Consider the following 25,297-nt stretch of genomic DNA (forward strand, 5'->3'; position numbering starts at 1 on the left):
TGCTAGTACTAGTCATTCGTAAGTGAGAAAGGAAAGTATAGAGAATATAGATGGGAAGAAAGAAAAGACAAACAAAATACTAAAAAATAAATAAATAAATAAATAATAAATGAATAAAATAAAAAGTAATAAATAATTAATGAATAAAAAAAAGATATAAATAATAAATAAATAAAATAAAAAATAATATATAAGAAGGAAAAAAATAAATAAATAAAAAAAAAAATAAATAAAATAAAAATAACATAATATGAGAAGGAAAAAATAAAAAATAAATAAAATAAATAATACATAAATAAAATAAAAAACAATATAATACAATAATAATAATAATAATAATATACATTCATAACAATAATAATAATACTAAAAGTTGTTGTGATCGGTGACCCTGAGGAGGCAGCGGTCAAATCCACTGACCCACAGGTTGAAAGTGCGATTCCAGCTCTGACAGATGAATGCTGTTGTTGTGTCCTTGGGCTTAACACTTAACACTGGTGTATGAATGAGTGGTTCCTTAATGTAAAGCTCTTTGAGTGTTTTGAAGGTGGAAAATCGCTGTATAAAAACGTGACCATGACCTTGTGACTATAAGAAAAGTACAAAGACACATCTTAAGTCAGGTAAAACTAACCTGTTTCACGTCGTGTAAACCCAGATCACGTTCTGTGTTAGTGGGCGAACAATCCAGCGCTTCACAAAGACAGAAAGATCCGACATCGAAGCATCAAAACGCGATGTCACTACGAACGCTCGGCCGCCGCAATCCAGTTATCCCCGTGGAAACTTTCTGACACCTTCTGCTTAAAACCAAAGGGGTCAGAAGGATCGTGAGGCGCCGCTTTAACGCTCTGTATTCAATCAAGACCAAGCGTGTACCCCAGATGCCCTACAGGATCCAAAACAAAGAACCTGTAACTGATTTAATGCTTCACTTATTGTGCATTGAGTTGGATCGATCTTTTCGCTTCGACGTCTTTCCGTTCATGTCTTAATTAGCCTGTGGAGCGACTGTAACCTGCAGCGTTATTCAGTCTTAAACCATCCAGCGCCGCACGACACTTACGCGTTTGATACTGTACGTTTCACGGCTATAATTAGCTTGACATCACTTACATCGCTGACCGCTGTTTGTCCTTGTCGTCGTCAATCCGTGTCATCGCCGCTTCGTGTCCAGAGGGGAGCGATCTTTAGTCTGGGGTTAAAAGTTAATGACGTCTAAGCGCGGATTCACGTTTTTCTAATTGCTAATGGCCATAGTCGTCACACATACACGCACTTAAAGCCCGTACGGTCGCGTCGTGTCGGGCTCTTTAAACGCGCAGGTTGCCGTGCGTCGGGGGCGGGTTACGCGGAGGTTATCACTGCGAGCTGGACCGGTCCGTCACGATGGACTAATGCGTTATGGGAATTCAGTTAAAAGGCCATTTGAATGTCACGGTGAGTCAGGGAGTAATTTGATAGAGGCTTTTTATGTCTTAGCCGCTGTTCATTTGCATTGGAGAGGGCAGTTCTCAAGAGAAGTGAGAAATGAGGATTAGTGCCTTGAGTTCGTACGTTTGTCAGTCAAATGTTTGGAAAGTTGTGTTGACAGGAGGTAAAGGCAGTCAGGAGCTCGCTAATCTGGAGGTACGGGGTTCGAATCCCGCTCTCGACGTGAATATCGTCGGTTGAGCGGTCAGATTTTCCTGGTTGGCGTTGTGATTCCAGCTCGCACGGATGAACGATGACGCGGTTCTTGACGTAAAGCGTTTTGAGCGTTGAAGATGGAAAATCGCTGAATAAAAATGTGACCAACCAGTGTAACTAAAACGCCAATGACTGTATAATAAATATTCTTTTTGCACACTCAGAGTAGTTTTAGGTTGTGTCCTGTAAAGTTGGATTATATGAGACTAAAAATGTGGGGTTTTTGGTCGTGAAATCAAATAAAAATGTCTTTCAATAGCAATTCTTTGAACATAAACAATACAGATGTTTAATCATTGACTTTTAACTAAATGGGTTTGATCCAATATGGCCGACTTCCTGTACATTTTAGGGCGGGGCCATAATATCATTTTTGTCATGTCCCGACATGTTCTATTTTTTTATATGAGTTTTGGATTTTTACGTTGACTTTTTTCCGAGTCGGGCTCCCATTGGCCCCATGAAAATCAAAGTTTGAGGTGGCGCTACCGAGTCGTCTTTCGTTATTTATTCTCGGGGTCTGTTGTGACAATTAGAGCTCGTCGAGTTCTAATTTTTGACACCACTCACTGACATGTCGGGGCGTGTTTACTACTGGATTTTTGCCATTTTCGGGCCTAATAATAATAAACCGTATGCTGAGAGCTTTTGTGATCACTCAAAGTTATTTTACATTGAATTATTTACTGTCAGCTCCAACAGATTTCTGTGTTTATATCTGTTCCACACTTGATTTGTAAAGTGTTGGGAATAAACCCTTAACAACCAAAAAAATAAAAATAAAATAAAGTAACAAGGGAAAAAAAACATGGTGAGCTGGTCAACGTGAAATAAGAACCGCTGTCTCTACCCTGACAAAAAAGCAACCGTTAAACTGTCTCTACACAAAATAAAAGATCGAAAACAGGACGTCCGGACACACCAGGACAAACAAAAAGACAAAAAGCTAAGGACCTGGTATAGATGTGCCAGCAGGGGGCAGCACCAGGCTCAGAGCGCGGCGGTACGACGTGGAGATTGAGGGAGATCGGCGGACAACGGCGAGCAGAGAGAGAGAGCGCACCGGGCTTATACTACTTCAAGGCTCCTGAACGAGAAACAAGAAGGACCTGGAGCAAAACTACAGGAGAAAACTTTACTAAATATAAACAAAAAATAGAAAAATCTACATCAACTAATGACTGTAAATAACCAGAATATACAGGAAAAAATAGGACTCGCTTCTACAAACTAAAATAGTGAAAAAGTACTACAAAAATGTGACAAAAAAAACCCCAAAAACAAACAAAAAAACAAAGGGAAAAACTGCCCAAACCTAAGAATCTGAACCTCATGACTCCGCCCAGTGGCACAACCCGATATCACAGGCTGCATAACGACCCGAGCCGTCTCTTTTCTAAGCATATTCCAAACTCTGCACTACTTTCTGCTCTTTCCTTGAACTGTAGTTTTGCTGAAGCAGCGTTCCCAAACCAAACAGGTTTGGCACGAGACCGGAGGTGATTCCACGTGGGGCAGAAGTGGGAAACGGTCAGGCGTAAAAGGCGTCTGAAGCGTGCGCAGCGGCGAGATTCTAGTGATCTCAAATAACCTCTGTCTAGACAAAGTGACATAATGAGGAATGGTATTTGGAAATGGTAGTGCAAAGGGCAGAAAGTGGTATTACACAATTGAACGGATGGGACTACGCCGCGCTCCCTGACTGGAATCTATAACCTTGGATTTAGCTTGTCTGGCCATCTTTGTTTTTCTCATTATCATGGGGCGTACGAGACCATAAGCCTCTAAATCATCCGGCGGCCTGAATGCAAAATATGCTTCACCTTTTTTGGCATGCTCCCCATACTGCGCACGTCACACTCTGAGTAAAAAGATGTTGTTGCCATGGAAGATTTGTGATCCGAACCGCCAAGATAAGAAATTATTACTTGTGTGAAATATAGGGTTTCCTTAATGCCACCGGCTGTTACAAGTATAGCACCTTTTTTCCTTTTTTTTTTTGGCGCTAGCTGGAAACCGGCAGAGCTTGTTAGCAAAAAGTAGACATTTGAATATTACACCTCGACTCTTTCCGGTGTGAGTGAACGGCCAATTAAATGTTTTGGTGATTGATGACACTACGCCCTACGCAAGAGCCTCAATGGAGAAAATATCCACTGCCTAATTATCCCAAACGCACTGTCCGTTTAATCATTAGAGCGCGGTTAATCCATACGGAGACGAGCGCCGATGTTGTGTCTCTCATTTAATCTTTTTTCTCGCTCCATGTTTCAGATTCGGACGGACACGATCCGACAATCGAGTCCACCCGTGACAGTCGGGAAAACTGTGTGGCAAATTGGTCGTATTTTTACACCAGGCTGGAGCTGTCGTTTCTGGAGCGATGATCCGCTCGGGCTTCAGCGATGTAACTTACAAGGATTAATTAGGGATTAATTAAGGATCGTTCCATCTTGAAACCAATCAATCAGTCTATCAATCTATCGTTAGTGACGCAGTGTTTTAAAGATTGCGGGTCTTTAGAGGAAGAAGCAAACTGTGGATGTGTAGTTTCCTTCAAACACCGTGATCAAATTGTGAAGAAATAATAATAATTTCAAAATAACTCAGACGTAAACTGATTAATTATTGAAAAATGACCACAAAACAGCAAAGGTCCCATCCTCTGAGCTTTAAACCATGTTCTAATGCTGTTTCCTCCTCAAAAACAGACCTGGAGTTGTGTTTTGTTTCCTTTATTATTAGTCTGTCTCCATCTCCAAAAGCTCCAAATGCTCCGTTCCACTTCGTGATGTCATGAAGTGGTAGTTTTCAGGTTAACTATTACCTTTTTTTTACCTTTCGTTCAGTAGAAATGAGCAAATTCAGTAGTGAAATGATCTAAAACGTTCAAATGAAGGTGTGTGGAGTTTAAAAACACAGTGGAGCACTTCCTGTATCACCACATGATGACATCACAAGGTGGAACAGAGCGTTTTCCGGCATAAATGTGCAGGGTTTGTGTGTTAAACATGTGTGAATGAAACAAAACACAACTCCAGGTCTGTTTGTGATGAGGAAACTACATTATATCACCAGAAAATGGCATAAAATGAGCTGACCTATTCTGCAAAATCAACTTTTACGAGTTTTTGATCATTTTGTAGTTGTTTTTCCTTCTCATTTACTCTCTCGAAGTCGCCGATCGACACAAACGCCCTACTGTGACCTATTTAATTTGTTCTTCAGTTTTATTTTCTTAATCGTTGATACTCGTGGGATTCGGCTGCGTTACGTCGTCATTTTGGTACAAATGAAAAACCCGCTGCTCTTGTGTGATGTGCATCTGTCCATAGGGGGCGCCGACAGCTTCAAGTCGTTTTAGATGAATATTGTGATTTAAAATGTGTAAATTATAACAAAATGATGAGTGTTATTATGATCCAGCTCGCGTAGGACGTAAATATACAGTATAAAACAAAAGAACCTGAATTAAGAAACCAAAAATAACAAGTTTTGTGTGTCAGAAAATGGGTCATTTGGCTTATTAAAAACACAAAAACAAACACACGTCACAAACAGAATCAAGTGACAAAAGGAAACGAGAGACACATGAATCGCAAAAACTAAGAGTAAACGAGCGTCTCAAAACACACAAAGTGAAAACACAGGGACAAACGTGACTAAATGAGACACAAACAGAACAGCAGCAGCTCAGAGGAAGTGACTGTATCTACTGAGACCTGGTGTCCTCATCTGTGGACAACACATTTGGGGTTTTTTAGGCCACAGTGCAGATTTTTAAAAGAACAGCAACAAGAACATGTTCAATTTTGAATATTTCTAAGAGAATATGTATTTATTTTTTTGTATTTATTTGTTTGTTTATTTTTTTATTTTATTTTGTTTTTTTATGTATTTATTTTATTATTATTTTTTAAATATTTTTTTATTTTATTTTTATTGTATTGTATTGTATTATTTATTTATTTATTTTTTATTATTTTTATTTTTTATTTAAAGGCATACGTCTTCCTGCTCCTGTCAGCAGCACAAATTAGACACATTGTTCCTAGACGCACAATTGTTTCTCATTTTGTTTTTTTTACACAAAATGTCTGTGTTCAAGCTCTTAATAGTTTTTACAAATAAAGTCTCAGTCTCGGGAGGTTAAATCGGGGCGGCGGCTGCAGGTGAGACTCGTGATTGGCCAGATGAGGAAACAGTCGTCCAATCAGCAGCGAGGACTCGCACAGAGCTACACGGAGAAAAGGGACAGATTCAGACAATTCTAACAAATTCTAACAAATAAAAGGAACTAGGTGACACAGATCATAACAATATAGACACACAAATACAATAGGTCATCTTTAAAGCTGCACTGTGTAACTTTATTGATGGAGGGAGTGTTCCACAGTAAGGCTTTAAACACCTCAATCTACCATTTGTTTAATTACGAGTGTCTTTATTGCTTCGGGACATTAAAATCTCAAACACAGACGATATTAAACAAAAATGGGGAAGCGGATACGGTTTTGTCGAATGAAACTTGGTTGAAACGCGGTGTTTTCCAGATACTTTATATTATTTATACTTTATAAAACCCGCACAAAGCTCACATTATTCAGGCTCGTCCGGTCGTTGGAGGAAGTGTGATGTTCAGGGAGTAAATCATTTGTTTTCATCGTGTCGCTGATACAGAATTTGTAGAATAATCATCGATCAGAGTTGTTTTTGTTTGGACTTTTATATTCTGTGGACACGAGCGCCGAAATGGGACGTTTATTTGGGATGTTGAGTTTAACAGTAACTAAAAACCGAACTAAACTTCATCTTTGTCATGGAACAGACTCCAAAACGACAAATTTGACAAGATCTGGGAAGAATTGTTCGTTTACGGTTTGGATTTTGTTGCGTTTGTGTCTTTTTTTTGATGTTTGTAAAATAAAACTCTTGAAAAATAAATGGAAAAAAAAAGAATAACACCTTGAAAAACGTTAAACAAACACTCTGCGCCGCGCTGCCTCTCCACAGATCTGACCTGTAACTTCCCCTGCTTGTCTTTGGAGGTAGATTTACATAAAGCCACACTGTGCAACATTCCCGACAAAGTAATGGACCACTCGGAAAGTTACATAATGGAGCTTTAAATCCAGCTGTTGTGATTTCACCTGAATTATTTGGATTGTGATTTGTTTGAGGGAAAAACTGCACTTGTAAGACGCTTTTTTTCTTTATTTTTTTTTGTTTAATCTTGTCGTTTGTCGCCTGAGGGTGGCGCAGCTCATTGACGTTTTCCTGGAAATCTGTTCTAGCTGTTCCGGCGCAGACACGACTCCTCATAAAGCAACTGTCAGCAGCACAATTGACAGATCAAGCGTGGATTTCACCTGGCGTAATCTGCTGAGTGGAGAATAAAAGCCCCTGTTATCCCGGATTGTGCATGATTTAGCACTTTGAATGCAACCAAAGACTCGGCGACACGGCTTAGCGCTAATCTAAAGACGAATTCTTTATCAACACAAGCACATTGCAGAGGTTTGGAGATGCAGCACAGTGATTACATTCACTTTCCCCTTCAGCAGCACCAGCCTCCTGTTTCACAACTTTTCTGCAACTCATAAAAAAGTACAGGAAACGTGCGAGGGCTTATTTTTATCTATAAGCAAAAAAAAACAGGATTTAAAGGTGTTTTTGTCGACTAATTAATGTTAAACTGTTTGCAGCAGATCAGACTCTTCCCTGATTTTCTTAATACATCCTGGTCGTCAGTTTATAAAAGCGTTTCGAAGCTGAAGTTTGAGCGTCGACAATAACTAGCATACGAACAGCGCACCAGCTACTTCCAGGTTCATCATCTTTTTTTATTTATTTATTCATTTCAGGCACATCTCACAGATTTGATCCTCTACAACTTTGAAAAGGAGTGAAAGAAAAATGATTAAGTCTCATCCCTGTGTTCCATTAGACCAGGGGTGTCCAAACTACGGCCCCGGGGCCAAATGCGGCCCTCAGACCAACTTTTATCGGCCCTCAGACCTTCAAGTGAACTGGCCCAATTGATCATAATCAATACTTTTTATTATTTCTACTGATATAACCTAATTAACATCACATTTCATTGTCATTTAGACCTAATATTAATATTTCAAACTTTATTTAAACTGTGTTAAATGCGCCGTCTGAATTATCCACTGGCCCCTCTGTGTTGAATATTTTTCAAGATGGCCGTCAGTGAAAAGAGTTTGGGGCCCCTGCTTTAGAACATAAATGTAATGCTTTGTTTAAACTTCCTGTTCAGCTGAAAAAATGAAAAAAATAAAAATAAAAATATTATCCTCTATGTTTTTGTCTGTAAAACCCCTCACCACACACTTTATACACTTTTCTCACACAGGCATTAACATTCTCCATGGAAATAAGTTTTATTAAAGCCAAAGGAGCTACATTTCCAGAGAGACGGGCCAAGTAACAGTCAGGTTTGTGGAGATGCGAGCTCACGCACAGTTTGGACTCATGTTTTTTCTACTTTTTTGTGCAGTAAAAGCGTCTGAAATCAAATCAAACATCATTTTTTAGGCTATTTTTTGGCTCAAGAGTTACATAGTGAGGCTTTAAATACAATTAGCTCAGTTAATTTAGCAGATTTAGCGTGTGCAGTGGTCCCTCGTTTATCGCGGGGGTCACGTTCTACAAATAACCCACGAAATCCACGAGGTATCAGCTTTATTTTTTACAATTATCCTCTCTGTTTTTGTCTGTAAAACCCCTCACCACACACTTTATACACTTTTCTCACATTTCTCTCTCGTTTAAACTCTCTCAATGTGTGTGATCGATAAAATTACAAACCAAAGGACATTTTTGTTACGATAAATCTTCCCCAATAATCGATTTCCTCCTGAAGCAGCTTAAAATCAGAACAGGAAGTGGTTTTCATGTTTTTTCTGCTCATTCTGATTTGCTCACGGTTGATAACTCCCTAAAACTCGTACATTTCCAGCTCATATTTGCTTTACAAACCGCAGCCTCAAATATCACGATGAAGTTCCAATTTAGTAATGGACTTTTTGGATGAACTGTGAGTTTTTGGTGGTAGACGGAGCTCGTGCCTAAAAGCTTTTTAATCTGCGTGTAATGGGCGACTTGTCACTGATTTGGAGCAGGTTGTGTCAGTGTTTCACAGGCCAAGTTTTCCACAGAATTATGTTCAACCTTTTAGATCGGAGCGTTTTCCCACTCTGCAGAGAAATGACCTGATGAGCTGGAGTTTGAGCGAAACAAAGTCAGACGTAGGTGTGGAGGTTTGGATGAAGGAGGGAGATTATAAAAACATCAAAAACATTTAAAAAAAACATTAAAAACATTATAATATGGTCACAAACTAGAATCACAGATATTGAACGTAATGTATTTTAATTCACTTTGTCACAAGCATTTTTTATGGAATATAAACATCTGTCTATCTATCTATCTGTCTATGTGTCTATGTGTCTGTCTATCTCCCCTCTGTCTCTATGCCTCCCCCTTCTCTCGCTCTCTGTCTATCTCTCTGTTTCTGTCTGTCTTTGAGTCTCAGGGCTGGCTTTGGGCTGACCTTGTTTTATATTCTGTCTCTCCCTTCTATTCTCCTTCTCTCTTTCTCTCTCTCTCTCTCTTTCTCTCCCTGTTCCTCTTTATCTCTCTCTCTCCCTCCCATCTCTCTCTCTGTTTCTGTCTGTCTTTGAGTCTCAGGGCAGGTTTTTGGGCTGTCCTTGTTTTATTGTCTCTCTCTGTCTCTCTCCCTCCCTGTTTTTATCTCTGTCACTGTCTTTCTCTCTCTCCATCCCGTCTCTCTCTTTCTCTCTCTCTGTTTCTGTCTGTGTTTCAGTGTTTCAGTGTAGACTTTAGAGTGACCTTGTTTTATAGTCTGTCTGTGTCTCTTTCTGTCTCCCTCCCTGTCCCTCTCTCTGTCTCTCTTCTGTCTCTCTCTCCATCTGTGTTTCAGTGTAGACTTCGGAGTGACCTTGTTTTATAATCTGCCTGTCTGTGTCTCTCTCTGTCTCTCTCCTTCTCTGTTCCTGTCTCTCTCTCTGTCGTTCTCTCAGTGTCGTTTCAGTGTTTCAGGCTTTGCTCTGACCTTGTTTTATAGTCTGTGTGTGTGTGTCTCTCTCTCTCTGGCTTTGTCTCGCTCCCTGGTCTTTTCTCTCTGTCTCTGTCTCTGTTTCAGTGTTTCAGACTTTGGGCTGATCTTGTTTTATAGTCTGTCTGTCTGTCTGTGTGTGTGTGTGTGTCTCTCTCTGTCTGTGTCTCCCCCCCTGTTCCTGTCTTTCTGTCTCTCTCTCTCTCTGTTTCAGTCAGTGTTTCAGTGTTTCAGACTTTGGGCTGACCTTGTTTTATAGTCTGTGTGTGTGTGTGTCTCTCTCTCTCTGTCTTTGTCTCCCTCCCTGTTCCTGTCTTTCTGTCTCTCTCTGTTTCAGTCTGTGTTTCAGTGTTTCAGTGTTTCAGTCTTTGCTCTGACCTTGTTTTATATAAAGTAGAAAAGTAATTGTCTGCGGAGCTTCGTCGCACTAAAAGCTAAAGATCTTCTGTTTTTTTTCTGTGATTATCGTGTGACGGTTTGAGCTGAGCGTGATCACAGAGCACACGCCGTCCTCACGCCGTCCTCACGCCGTCCTCACGCCGTCGAGACCGGAGGGGGGGCGAGACAGGCACAAGAGCACATGTGATGACAGGAGACGATGGAGGACGCGCTGGAGAACAGCTCAGTGTCTCTCAGAGCTGATGTTTGGGAGGACACTTCAGAACAGGCCCAGTTTAACCACATCATATAAATAAAACTGTGCCGCTGCGTCGCTTCAGGACTTAAGGTCAAGTTCTCCATTTGTCCAAACGTCAAACCCGTCAGATCATTTACCACATCACAGAAAACATCACACGCCACGATTAAAAAAGAAACTGTTAGACCGACCTGTGAAGAGAAACTCAGACATTTATGACGCCTCAAAATGTTTTCAAATGTTTGATAAACTGTAGAGACGTGTGAGGAGCAGCTGAGGCTCACTCTGCTCAAGACAAAGACACAATCATAGAGTTTTACAGAAAATATCTATGTATTTGTAGAAATATTTGCACGTGGCATTGGAGAAACGTGATCCCGTGTTTTCCATATGTAAAGTTCAGGTTTATTGTGTTCTCAGAGTCGTCTGTACCAGCAGCAGGAGGAGCGTCTGCCTCACTGCTTCTGTTCAAAGAATAATTTCATGCTCAATATGACAGCTCTATAAAAGGACGAGACGGGGAAGGCTGCGTGTTCTCTCTCTCCCACACGTCACAACGCACAGATCCAAAAGTCAACCGCCAGGAAAAATATACAAGAATATACGAGAAAAACATGTTTGTGCTATTTTAGTGCGTTGGTTTGGTGAAGTCTCTGTTTCTTTTAGGAACAAAGACACTTTGTATTGCTCCGTGTATTAGAAGTATTCACTGTGGAGTTGGACTGGTGAATTAGGCAGTAGAAGTACTTTCAGATAGTACACATGTGTGGTATCTGAGCTTTACTGTAGGATTATTAAAGGTGAAGTCAAACCCTGAGATAAACATAAACATATAATCTCACACTCACCTTAAAGATTTAAATGACGTGATGTGATCAGAGGCATCATGTTCACAGACAAATCAGACACTTTTGCTGTTTGTCATTTTAAAAGTCGTCCAGCTCTAAAATCTGATAATAATAATCCCACTGTGAGAATCTGCAGCTGTGACTCTCAAATCACCACTGTCTTAAAAAACTCATCTTCTCTAAAAGTCTGGGCCATGAAACATTTGGTTCAAAACTCAGACTTTAGGCTCAGACTTTAGCTCAGACTTTAGACTCAGACTTTAGGCTCGGACTTTAGGCTCGGACTTTAGGCTCAGACTTTAAGCTCAGACTTTAGACTCAGACTTTAGGCTCGGACTTTAGGCTCGGACTTTAGGCTCGGACTTTAGGCTCGGACTTTAGGCTCAGACTTTAAGCTCAGACTTTAGGTTCAGACTTTAGACTCGGACTTTAGACTCGGACTTTAGGCTCGGACTTTAGGCTCAGACTTTAGGCTCGGACTTTAGACTCAGACTTTAAGCTCAGACTTTAGGTTCAGACTTTAGACTCGGACTTTAGACTCGGACTTTAGGCTCGGACTTTAGGCTCGGACTTTAGGCTCGGACTTTAGACTCAGACTTTAGGCTCAGACTTTAGGCTCAGACTTTAGGCTCAGACTTTAGACTCAGACTTTAGGCTCAGACTTTAGGCTCAGACTTTAGGCTCAGACTTTAGGCTCAGACTTTAGACTCAGACTTTAGGCTCAGACTTTAGGCTCAGACTTTAGACTCAGACTTTAGACTCAGACTTTAGACTCAGACTTTAGACTCAGACTTTAGACTCAGACTTTAGGCTCAGACTTTAGGCTCAGACTTTAGGCTCAGACTTTAGGCTCGGACTTTAGGCTCGGACTTTAGGCTCGGACTTTAGACTCGGACTTTAGGCTCGGACTTTAGGCTCGGACTTTAGGCTCGGACTTTAGACTCGGACTTTAGGCTCAGACTTTAGGCTCAGACTTTAGGCTCAGACTTTAGACTCAGACTTTAGACTCAGACTTTAGACTCAGACTTTAGACTCAGACTTTAGGCTCAGACTTTAGGCTCAGACTTTAGGCTCAGACTTTAGGCTCAGACTTTAGGCTCAGACTTTAGGCTCAGACTTTAGACTCAGACTTTAGACTCGGACTTTAGGCTCGGACTTTAGGCTCGGACTTTAGGCTCGGACTTTAGGCTCGGACTTTAGGCTCGGACTTTAGGCTCAGACTTTAGGCTCAGACTTTAGGCTCAGACTTTAGACTCAGACTTTAGGCTCAGACTTTAGGCTCAGACTTTAGGCTCGGACTTTAGGCTCGGACTTTAGGCTCGGACTTTAGACTCGGACTTTAGGCTCGGACTTTAGACTCGGACTTTAGGCTCGGACTTTAGGCTCGGACTTTAGGCTCGGACTTTAGGCTCAGACTTTAGGCTCAGACTTTAGGCTCAGACTTTAGGCTCAGACTTTAGGCTCAGACTTTAGGCTCAGACTTTAGACTCAGACTTTAGGCTCAGACTTTAGGCTCAGACTTTAGGCTCAGACTTTAGGCTCAGACTTTAGGCTCAGACTTTAGGCTCAGACTTTAGGCTCAGACTTTAGGCTCAGACTTTAGGCTCAGACTTTAGACTCAGACTTTAAGCTCAGACTTTAGACTCAGACTTTAGACTCAGACTTTAGACTCAGACTTTAAGCTCAGACTTTAGACTCAGACTTTAAGCTCAGACTTTAGACTCAGACTTTAGACTCAGACTTTAGACTCAGACTTTAAGCTCAGACTTTAGGCTCAGACTTTAGGCTCAGACTTTAGGCTCAGGTTTCTGGTCAGGGCGAGTTTCCAGGGGCAGATCCAGTTGATGCATTGCCTTTAATGAGGCTTCTTCTATGGAAAGATACGGACGGGAATTTCATCCCTGTTGAAGCTTCTGTCAGGCAATTATTCTAGTTTTTAAAAGTGCTTATCACATCAGGTCCAAGAGCATGTTGTCCTCAGTCTCTCTCTCCTTTTAGTTTAGATTAATGTGCTTAATGTGCAGCTCCAGTGAGAATAATCACAGCTAATGTGATGCTATGAGTTACTTTGCATATAGTTTGCATTGATCATATTCTTGTTAATGTAATTTATTCATTTGGAAAGATATAATCAGCCTCAGATCCTGAGGTTCTCTGTGGAGGATCAGAAACACAAGACCAGAGGAACAGAGCTGATGTTTAGGACGAGGTCAGTGATTTGAGCCACAGAGTAAAAGTATCACATTTATGTCACACAAATCTGTGCTGAAATATAAACATGTCGGTTCATTTCCCCTTTAACATGTTTTGTTCATTTTTCGCTTTCTCTTTGAAGTTGAAAATACAAGTTGAAACCAGGGGCAGTGTATTTATAACATTACTATTTTAGATGTTTATTTTTAAAGCTGGAGAAAATAGTTTCATTTAGAAAAGCAGTAATGGAAACCCGCTGTGTTTGCTCAGTGAGACCTGCCAAATGTGAAAAACAAAAAACTCACCACTTTAGTGTTTACACCAAATTGTAGCTGAAATAAGGGTTTGTTTACATTTCCACCATCATATTAGTAGAAATTGTTTCCTTTTGTGCAAATGTGCGATTGTCTGCGTTGCAAATTGTGCGTGAATGCTCCAGCGAGTCAGAGGAAGCTCCATTACATCTGGAGGACAAACTTAAGGACTTGATGAAGCCACTTAAGCACTAAACCCATTATCTGGCTTATTTCCACTGCAAGAACTGTACAGAGTGTGACCCTGAGCGCACACCAGACGACTGTGTGATGGCGTTCCAGGCGTCGTTTGGCTGAAGTCATACCTGACGATGTTGTTGAAGGTAGAGTGTGTGAAAATGCACCGTTCAGCTGCTTTTCCAAAGTGTAAAGCAAAGAAATGTAAATATTTAAAGGTCCTATATTACACGAAATGGACTTTTGTGAACTTTAAGCCTCGTTACAACATTTTTACTCCCTCCAAAACAGACCTGGAGCTGCGTTTTGTTTCATTCACACATGTTTAACACACAAACTCTGCAGATTTATGCGGGAAAACACCTTGTGATGTCATCGTGTGGTGATACAGGAAGTGCTCCGCTGTGTTTTTAAACTCCACACACCTTCATTTCTAGAATCATTTGGAAAATTTCAGCCCTGGAACTGACAATTTCTACTGAACTAAAGGTAAAAAGTTGCTGTTATCTTGAAAACTCTCACTAGAGCAAAGTATTTTGAGATTTGGAGATGTAGACAGACTGATAATTTATTCATACATGTGCGAATGAAACAAAACAACTCCAGGTCTGTTTTTGAGGGAGTGACATTATAACATGACTTAAAGTTCACAAGAGTCTATTTTGTGTAATACAGGACCTTTGTTCATTATGACAAACCGTGTTTTCCAGACTATAAGTGTCACTTTTGTTCACAGTTTGTCGTTGGTGCGACTTATTCTCAGATGTGACTTATATGTGAAATGATTCAAATCTATAATGTCACATGTTGGTTCTTGTCACAGTGACAGTCGTGCGAGGGGCTCTAGACTTGGACCAGTATCTACTCCTCCTGAACCACTCAACATTTAAAATATCAACATTACACTCATTTAAAAAAACATCTGAGAAACACTGAACAAAAACGCCCCTAAAATAAAATCGTTTCTCTTGTTTTTTCTGCTTTATTTATCTGATTAACTGTTAATATCTTACGTTAACAAACCAGACACGTGTTCAGTTCTGTCTGTGCTTCATGGAGCTGAATAAATATAAATGTGTTACGTTAGCGTGATGTACTGATATTCAGCCTGTTGGTCCACATTTTATTATTATTATTAGAACTTGACTTTAAAGAGAAAACGTCTGTTCTTGGTCTTGGATTTTGTAAAATAAATTTCCCCAAAAATGCGACTTATCGTCCAGTGCGACTTATATGTTTTTTTCTTCATTATTATGCATTTTTGGCTGGTGCGACTTATACTCCAGAGCGACTTAAGACAGAAATACTGTAATTATGGCGTCCATGTTGGCCTTGAGTATCGAGCCTGTTCTTTCGTCTAAAAATAAAAAGTGTAGTGCGTGTGGTTCTCACTGTGTCCGAGCCAAACGGTGAGTCTTCAGGTCATTTATTTTCCTCGTGAATGGACTCTTGCCTTATTAAAATCCCCTGACTGCAGCCTGGACAGTGTGTATCTCCACATATCTCCACGGACATCTTCCATTCTCCTCCGCGGTGTCGAGCTAAAGTGCTTTTCAAAAGAGCTGGCCTTTCTTACATTGTTCTTGAAGGATGACCTATGACTAAGATTTCCATTCGCTCGTGTCTTTGTGGCTCCTCAGCCCTTCACTGCTGACAGCTGGGTACGACGCACTTCCCCCATACAACCCAAATGTCACTCAGCCGCCTCAATACCAACAGTCTTAGCTCCGCCCCTCCCCCTGTTCTTCTGTTCCATTTATAAAGGTGACGGGGTTATCTCCGTATGAGCCTGTTTCCTCCACAAACCATTTTTTATCTATGCGTCTCCGTGGATTAATTCAGACGCTTTCGACCGATCACGTGCTCCGCTTCGGCCCCGATCCCACGTGTTGTTTTTGAACGACAGAAAAAAAAAAAAAAACACAATTGGATTCTTTGTCACCTCGATTGAGCTGTGCGTTAGCAGCGCCGCCTCGCTCCGCCGTTCCATCAGCACATATCTGCGAAATAGATCTTCATTTCCACGCGGTCATTTGGCTGCTGCAATAACTCTGTATGACTCCATTTAAAATGCTGTTTGGTGCGACCGGGGCCGTTCTGTCGGGCGGGATTAGAGAGACGAGGGGGGGAAGTCGTGAATGTGTTTGTGAAATATGAGCGTTGAAACGAGACTCGAGCAGGTTTGTTAGGTTGTGGATGTTTTGGGTGGAAGGGAAAACGGGAGGACAAGGAGGAAACCCGTCGAGACGCAAGAAGAAAGAGCAAACAACGATGTGCGGGGACTGAGACAGGACGTTCTGCTGTGAGGCGAAGTGCTAGCCACGCAGCCGCCGCTTTTATGACGCTGGATCGAAAATAAGTGTTTAATACAGTTGTCCTTCGCTATATCACGGTTCACCTTTCCTGGTCTCACTGTTTCGCAGATTTTTTACTGCAATTTTACATGTTTTTTTATGTGCATTGTGTCGTGCGTCCTGATTGGCTGTTGGACTGTAGACCGTTGTGTCGTGCGTCCTGATTGGCTGTTGGACTGTAGACCATTGTCCATCAGTCTCCTCCGTGCCGTGTCTCCTGTCCAGTACAGAATGTGTTCAGACAAATTTACATAAACGTTGGATCTCAGTGTGACTCTGAAGTGCTGTACGTTTGCAATTTGTTTTCTCCCCGACAAAACCCACAATGTCGATGAAACGTTCTGCACCGACAAAGACGCCTACGAAGGTTTGAACTTTGAGAGAGTTTAAACGAGAGAGAAATGTGAGAAAAGGTGAACGCCTGTGTGAGAAAAGTGTATAAAGTGTGTGGTGAGGGGTTTTACAGACAAAAACAGAGAGAATAATGTAAAAATAAAGCTGATACTTCGCGGTTTTTGCCTATCATGGGTTATTTTTAGACCGTAACCCCTGTGATAAACGAGGGACCACTGCACACGCTAAATCTGCTAAATTAACTGAGCTAATTGTATTTAAAGCCCCACTATGTAACTCTTTAGCCAAAAATAGACAAAAAAAAAAGATATTCTTCATTTCAGACGCTTTTATTGCACAAAAAACAGAAAAAACATGTGTCTATACAGTGAGTGAGCTCGCATCTCCACAAACCTGACTGTTACTTGGCCTATCTCTATGGAAACGTGGTTCCTTTGGCTTTAATAAAACTTATTTCCATGGAGAATGTTAACGCCTGTGTGAGAAAAGTGTATAAAGTGTGTGGTGAGGAGTTTTACAGACAAAAACAGAGAATAATTGTAAAAATAAAGCTGATACTTCGTGGATTTCGTTTATTCTGGGTTATTTTTTGAACGTGTCCACTGATCTGAAGGTTGACGGTCCAAATCCCGCTGTAAACGACATGGGTTGAGCTGTCAGATCTACTAGGCTACACGTTAGCGCCGCGATGCTAGCTCCGTCGGGTACATTGTTGTATGAGCGTGTACGTGAACAGGTGAGTCGTTTCTTGCCTCGAAGGTGCAAAACCGCTGCGTAAAACGTCGACCGTTTCCCTTTCGACTACGTTCTGGAGCCACACATCCACCGCTCAGCTGAGACGAGCGCAGTTTTATAACGCTGCATAAATATTTGTTTACGTCTCACCTTGACCAAGCAGTTTCTCTCTGCCCGTAATTTATAAAAGCTTTTAGTAGCATTTATCTACGGCTGTGCGGGACAGTGTTCGCCGCATTATCCGTCGTAAATCCGTGTATCATCGCCGTCAGAACGCTTTATAACGCGCGCACAGATACTCAAATGAGCGACGCTTGTTTATGTGCAAACTTTATGGACTCGCAGTTGCACGGCGCTGACAGCAGTAAGAGGAACGTCGGCGCTTTAACGGCGGATGTTCTCACTTCGAGCAGGTGCCTATAACGTTTAATGCTTTACTTCCCGGGTCTGTGTTTCTGCGTAAACAACTGGGATCGATATAAAAGCGTCGCGCTCATATGGACCGACTCTGTGCTGTTGTTTTAATTGCGTCGCTACAGGAGACCGCGGCGGCGTCGGGCGGGTGCGGGTCGGAGCTGTGTGGCACCTGTTCATGAATAAGTTAAACCTGGACATCTGGACATTGGCAGCTAACTTCTGGTTAGCATGCGAGCGAAGTGAACCGAGTGCCAAATAGTCCAAATGTATTATTCAACAGCTTGAGGTTAGAAGTTGTCATTAATTAAAAAGTATTAGACGATGTTTTGTTAATCCGCACATGCATTGACTGTGTATATAAATGGGCGTAGCTAACGTGCTAGCCGCCGCCGCCGCCGCTACAAATACGCTGAAAAAATTAAGTACATAAAAGTTTAACCTATAATTTATATCTTAATCGTTTACATCTAAATATTCTAAATTATCATAGTGAGATGTGTTAAATTGGCCAAACTAAAATAGTAAAGGGCAGAAATGATGTGGGGAAAGTTATTCATTTATTTATTCAAAGGAAAAGGAAAAAGGAAGGAGGGAAAAGGTAAAAAAAAAAAAGGAAAAAAGATGGGAAAATGAGGGAAAGGAAAAAAAAGAAAAAGAAAGGGGGAAAGGAGAAGGAAAAAAGGGGGGGAAATGGAAAGGGGAGAAAGGAAAAGAGGAAAAAAGGGAAGAAAGGAAAAGGAAAAAATAAATAAAAGAGAATGGAGAAATGTCAAAACTAGTTTAAATTTCATAACTAAACTCATTCATTCATTTTACCTGCGCAGTAATAAAACATTAGGTCATTGTAAGACCTCAGCCCCGCCCCCTCAACCCCGCCCCTTCAACCCCCCCTCAGCCCCGCCCCCTTAACCCCCCCTCACCCCCCCTCAATCTGCCCCTTTTTTGTTTTTTTTTCCTCATAAATAATAAAAAAAATTGTTTAATTTATAACAGAATTGAAGAAGTGAATTGGCATTATGGGCCAATTTAAAAATACTAAATTAAAAGAACATACCTGTAATAGATTAATTAAATTTAAAATTCTAAATTAAATGAATTTTCAGCACATTTAATGGATTAATGAGGTTCATTGGTTCAACGTCCAGTTTATGTCATAATCATTTACATCTAAAAACTCTTATTCATTCATAATGATGTCTGTTACGTTGGTCAAACTGATTCTGATTCTCAGGATGTGAGCGTGATTCTGGCTCCAACGACACTGGCTTCAGTTCACTTTACATTGAAAAACTGTCCTCTCTCTCTGCCTCTGCTGCTGTCAGACTCGTCATTTTGGTCTTAAATGTTCGTATTAACCCTCTACATGATCCTGGGGTTCATTTTTTTTTTTTTTTTAAGGTATTTTGAGTTTATTTTTTAATTTGAGTTATTTTAAGGTTTTTACTTTTTTATTTTTTTTTATTTTGATATTTTAAGTTTTTTTTTTGTTTTTATTCTTTAGTTTAGATTTTTTTTTTTTTAATTATTTTGAGTTTTTTTTGTTTATTTTTGAGTTTATAGTTTTGTTTTTTATTTATCTATTTATTCATTTTTTTTGTCTCTTCTCTCTGTCTCTGCTGCTTCAGACTCATTTTGGTCTTAAATGTTCGTATTAACCCTTTACATGATCCTGGGGTTTTTATTTCACTCTTGTGTCTGTAAATCAAAATATAAACATTAATAACAGACAAATCAGACACTTCCTTCTTTCCCTGATTTCTCTCTTGTTAGCGTTAGCAACAGGTTTGATTGACAGTGTTGCTAAGCACCTGCTCCCTGAAAAACCAGTGGGAATTGGGCGAGAAGGGGCGTTACCTTTAACATCCTCGCTCCTGATTGGCTCTTTGGTTGCTATGTTAATTCATGTTTGGAATTTAGCTTCAAATTAGCCGCTATAACTGTTAGCCTCGATTAGCTTCATTGATCAACGCTGACGTCACTTAGTCGACTTCTTTACACCGTCTGCGATTGAAACTCACTTTGATGAACTCTTTGTGCGTATTTATTTATTCCGATATGTGGTAGAAGAAGTAAAAGCTAATAGCAGAATGTCCTGTTCCTGTTTTACTTTCATTTGTATTCAAACTAGAGTTAAATACTTCAAAAGTCGCCCGTCTGTAAATACTTTTCACAACCTTTTTTTTCAAAGTCACAAGGTTTACGAGCAGAAATGTGTTTACCTGTAAAGCACTTTGTCTATATCCTTGTACTCTAATGTGTTAAGTGCATTTTCCTCTTTACCACGCGCACAAGGCTGCATTTTAATGTAGTGAATATTTTACCCAAACAACACATTTAAGGTAAAACAGCACAATTAGTGGTGTTAATGTTACTCTCTCCTTTCCTGATGTAAATATTCAAGGTGCATTTTCTTTCATTTATTTATGCAAAGATAAGTATATGTTGTTGTTTTTTTTTTTCTATATGTAATTTGGAAAACAGTCTGGCTTTGCTCTGTTTTCCCCTATGCAAGGTTATTCATAAAAATGTCCTCAAATGGCGAGCGCTAAAACCGAACACGAGGACCACGATTGGAAAACAAAGCAGCCTTTCAAAAATTATATAGAGCACTCAGGAAGATGATTGGATTGAAATTGACTTTATTATTTGATATTACCTCTAAAACCGATGCTGTACGACAAACAAACCGTGTAGGACGAGGTCTGGCGGGATTACAATGCACAGTCCACTCGTTTCGTGCGGTTTAATCCACAAAATTACTCCTCAGCTCGAAAGAATTGAGTTATTTTGGAGCGAGACCTGCTGAAGCTGCTGGGACGACGACTATACCACAGGAACAAGAGTTTATGTTATATTTTTATCATCTGTTTCCGTTCATCTTCGTCTTGTTTACGTTATTGGCTGAAGAGATCTGAGTTTTATCTCAGCAGCAGCGTAAACTAGAGCTAACGACTCTGCCACGGTGATCTTTTGGACTTCGGCGATCGTCAAATCGTTTTTTTTATTAGCAATGCAATGATATTTCTTACATAAATCAGGTGGTGTAAAATGTACGTTCGATTTAGAAGGTTCTGAGGGGAGTTTGCATGTTCTCCCTGTGTCTGGTGGGTTTCCTTTGGGCGTTCCGGGTCAAATCCTCCAGCTGAGGTACTCCTGAAATAATTTCGATTAATGAATACGCCGCTCCTTGGTTTTAACGCGGGGGTCACGTTCTAAAAATAACCCGCAATGAACAAAATCAGCTTTATTTTTTACATTATTCTCTCTGTTTTTGTCTGTAAAACCCCTCACCACACACTTTATACACTTTTCTCACACAGGCGTTAACATTTTCTCACATTTCTCTCTCGTTTAAACTCTCTCAAAGTTCAAACCTTCGTCGGCGTCTTTGTCGGTGCAGAACGTTTCATCGACATTGTGGGTTTTGTCGGGGAGAAAACAAATCGCAAACGTACAGCACTTCAGAGTCACACTGAGATCCAACGTTTATGTAAATTTGTCTGAACACATTCTGTACTGGACAGGAGACACGGCACGGAGGAGACTGATGGACAATGGTCTACAGTCCAACAGCCAATCAGGACGCACGACACAATGGTCTACAGTCCAACAGCCAATCAGGACGCACGACACAATGGTCTACAGTCCAACAGCCAATCAGGACGCACGACACAATGGTCTACAGTCCAACAGCCAATCAGGACGCACAACACAAAAAGCACGCAAAATTGGACTAAAAAAATCCGCGAAACAGCGAGGGACAAATGTACATCACCATAATAATTCAAGTTGCAGACCGTTTCAAAATGTTCTGGACATGAATAATTACAATTTTAATATTACTTTCCATATTTAAACAGCTGTTATGGCGTTGTACTTTGTCGTAAACGCAAACGACAGTGATCTAGAAGAGCTCATCACGAAGACGCAGCTTTTTTTCTGCATATTCTAGTGACGTAACCCCGATTATTCTCGTGTCCGCTCATCTCCGTTACATAAATTGTCCGATATTTTAGTTTATTGTCTCATTTTCCGTTCGTACAAAGCCTCACCAGATCTGTAGACGGGTCGTTGCTGTTGACAACGGCAACGAGAACCGTACTTTTACTTCTCCGCTGTAAAAATCCATAATTATTCCGTGACGACGGGGTGTACATCCAGACATTAGCGTCGTGATCGTACGCGGTCGTCTTGACGTATTAGCTCTTCCTCCAAAGTTAAGATGCAGCTTTGACCAGTATGACTTTAAATTGTCTCTCTAACTACACAGTCACTCTTGTTTGCTTACATTATGTTTTCGGCGTATTCATCATATTCCGTCGCCATACATCACTTGTGCGTTTTCTCCCTTCTCCGTCTGAATCCATTATCCGGCTCCGTTTACTTACGGCTAATGGCGGCGGTGATATATTCCCGTGTGCGCTTTGTGACAGATTGCCTGAGAGCTGCTGACTCGCGTCTTAATTCATGCGGCTATTTCTCTTTCATTTTTTTTTTTCCAGGTGTAGTTTGTTTATGCGCCGGTTGACATGGCGACGGCCGGGCAGAGCAGTCATTAAAACGTAGAGATGAAATGGCGCCGCGTGTAGCTTTGAACGTTAAAACGAGGGGTAAAAAAATGATATAGTTGTCATTTATCAGAGACTACTTTTCCAGTGACACGGGGGGCAATCCGTTTTCATAAGCGCGCGGCCGGGCCAGGAGATTAAATTGCTTATTTGGATCCCTCCTCGTGAAAGTTTTTAGACTAAGTGCCTCTAAAAGATGTAATAGGGCGGCAAAATGGGTCGCCGGATCTGTTTGAAATTCACTGCTAAGAGTTTAAATCTTGGTTTGCGCATCCATTTACTTAACACTTGGCAAAAAGTACTTTTCCTCTTTGATCTGCGCACAAACCGAGTCGAGGCGATAAATAACTGACTTAAAAACAACAGAAGAAGCAGGTGCGAGGGACGATTTATTGTGAAAGTGAAATGAGGACGTTTAAAGGTGCGCTGTGGAACTATTTTCTCGGTGGATGTGCACTATTTTCTGTGGTCGTGTCCTTGGAGATGTGAGGGGTTTTGTCCGGAATGAGCAAAGACAAAACGTGTCCATCTTGTGTTTATTAAGTTACAGGTGTTTTATCTCACGAAAATACCTCGGAAAACATGCAGTGAACGTGCTCGTCTTTCCGCAGATCTGACCTGGCTGGCAGCGTCATTGGCTCTTGTAGCTTTAAGTCGTGTTTTAAAGCTGTTACCGCATCAAAAACAGACCTGGAGTTGTGTTTTGTTTCATTCACACATGTTTTGAGTGACACTTTATCATCTGTCTGTCACATCTCCAAAGCTCAAAACGCGACGTTCCACCTTGTGATGTCATCAAGTGGGAGTTTTTTTCAAGTTAACAGCTCGTTTTACCTTTAGTTCAGTAGAGATACAGATAGAAATGATCTAAATGATTCTAGAAATGAAGGTGTGTGGAGTTTAAAAACACAGTGGAGCACTTCCTGTATCACCACACGATGACATCACAAGGTGGAACAGAGAGTTTTCAGTTTGAGAGAAGAACTCGGGCTAAATCTGCAGGTTTGTTTATGTGTTAAACGTGTGTGAAAGAAACAAAACACAACTGCAGGTCTGAGGATGAGGAAACAACATTAACACATCAGAGAAGAGTCGATCTCATTCCACACAAAAACATCTGGAGACAAGCGGTTACATCGTGCACGATTAATTAAAGGGGCAGTTACATTGTGCACGATTAATTAAGGGGCAGTTACATCGTGCACGATTAATTAAAGGGCAGTTACATTGTGCACGATTAATTAAAGGGGCAGTTACATTGTGCACGATTAATTAAGGGGCAGTTACATCGTGCACGATTAATTAAAGGGCCGTTACATCGTGCACGATTAATTAAAGGGCAGTTACATCGTGCACGATTAATTAAAGGGCAGTTACATCGTGCACGATTAATTAAGGGGCAGTTACATTGTGCACGATTAATTAAGGGGCAGTTACATCGTGCACGATTAATTAAAGGGCCGTTACATCGTGCACGATTAATTAAAGGGCAGTTACATCGTGCACGATTAATTAAGGGGCAGTTACATCGTGCACGGTTAATTAAAGGGGCAGTTACGTTGTGCGTTATTAATTAAGGGATAGTTACGTTGTGCACTATTAAAGGGCAGTGACATTATGCACTATTATTTAAGGGGCAGTTACATCATGCATTATTAAGACATGGGTACATCGTGCACTATTATATAAGAGTCGGGTACATGGTGCACTATTAAGGGTCGGTGACGTGGTGCACTATTAAAGGTCCGTGGTCATTTAGTACACGACCATTTAAGTGACAAACACTAAAGTGAGGACACGGTGCATTTTCCGCTGCAGATCCTCTGATGTTGCACAAAATTAAACATTAAAACGTGAACCTTTTTTGATCAGCTCCTGTTGAACGACAGCAGCTCTGAAAACAAAAGACAAAACAAAAAAAAAAAACTGTTTTTGCACATAAACCACAATAAAACAACCCTTTGTGTTCTCTGCCTTTGAAATTATAATCTCCGCGTCTTTTTCAGAAGTGCGTTTGTAATTTTATTTTTAATTTATTTGTTGGAAAATGTCAAATCTTGCTCTAATCCCGTGTCCCTCTGCTGTGTCCACAGTTCCAGCCAGTATCTACAAAGTGTCCGAGGACGTGATAGTGAACGAGGGAAGTAACGTCACGCTGAGCTGTCTGGCCAGCGGCAGACCGGACCCTATCATCACCTGGCGACTGCTCAACCCCTCAGGTGAGTCTCAGCCAATCAGAACTCATCAGCATTGAGCCGGTTCAAAGGGCGCCTCCCGCTGTCGGGTGGAGTCATTATTTTACCGTTAGACTCAGATTCAGAGATGACACCGGCGTTACAACATCAGCTCTCGGCCAAACCAGCCAATTTAAAAGGAGATTTTTGAGGTTCTTTTTATACGTTTTATATGAATGTGTGTGGTTCAAATGTTTGACGCGCACACGAAGCAAAGTTAACTGAATATCACCTCGTTTTTGATGTGTTATGACGCACCTTAGTCGCAAATTATAGTTGAATTTATAAGTTTAGACAGTAAAAAAGTAAAAAGAGGCATTGTAATAGTTATGTCATTCTAAATTAGCTGAAAACTTGATAATTTAACTATAATATTTGAAGTATTAATGGAAAACAGAGTGAAAAGAATCATACGTAGACGAATATTTAACAGTATTTTGATGGTACTGCTCGTATATCGACACATTTATTAGTACTGAAATAATTGGAGCATCATGTAGCCAATCAAAATTAACTGAAAACTTGATAATTTAACTAAAATATTTGAAGTATTAATGGAAAACAGAGGTGTAATGTCATGTTTTGTAAGTCTTTTGGATTCCTAAATACTTCTTCTTTCCAAAGTCCTTCCAAATTTCAAAGTTCAAGTGAAAAGAATCATGCGTAGACGAGTATT

General features: G+C 40.6%; 1 protein-coding gene across 1 annotated transcript in view; it reads left to right on the forward strand.

Annotated features, from left to right (window-relative positions):
- lsamp (limbic system associated membrane protein) overlaps positions 1–25,297 on the forward strand; it is a 365,491-nt gene that overhangs the window by 271,212 nt on the left and 68,982 nt on the right. Inside the window, exon 4 of the mRNA XM_033977510.2 lies at positions 24,481–24,606. Coding sequence (XP_033833401.1) covers positions 24,481–24,606 — 126 coding nt within the window. The remainder of the gene's footprint in view (positions 1–24,480; positions 24,607–25,297) is intronic.

This window comes from Periophthalmus magnuspinnatus, chromosome 13 (assembly GCF_009829125.3).
Source record: "Periophthalmus magnuspinnatus isolate fPerMag1 chromosome 13, fPerMag1.2.pri, whole genome shotgun sequence".
In the NCBI taxonomy this organism is placed as follows: domain Eukaryota; kingdom Metazoa; phylum Chordata; class Actinopteri; order Gobiiformes; family Gobiidae; genus Periophthalmus; species Periophthalmus magnuspinnatus.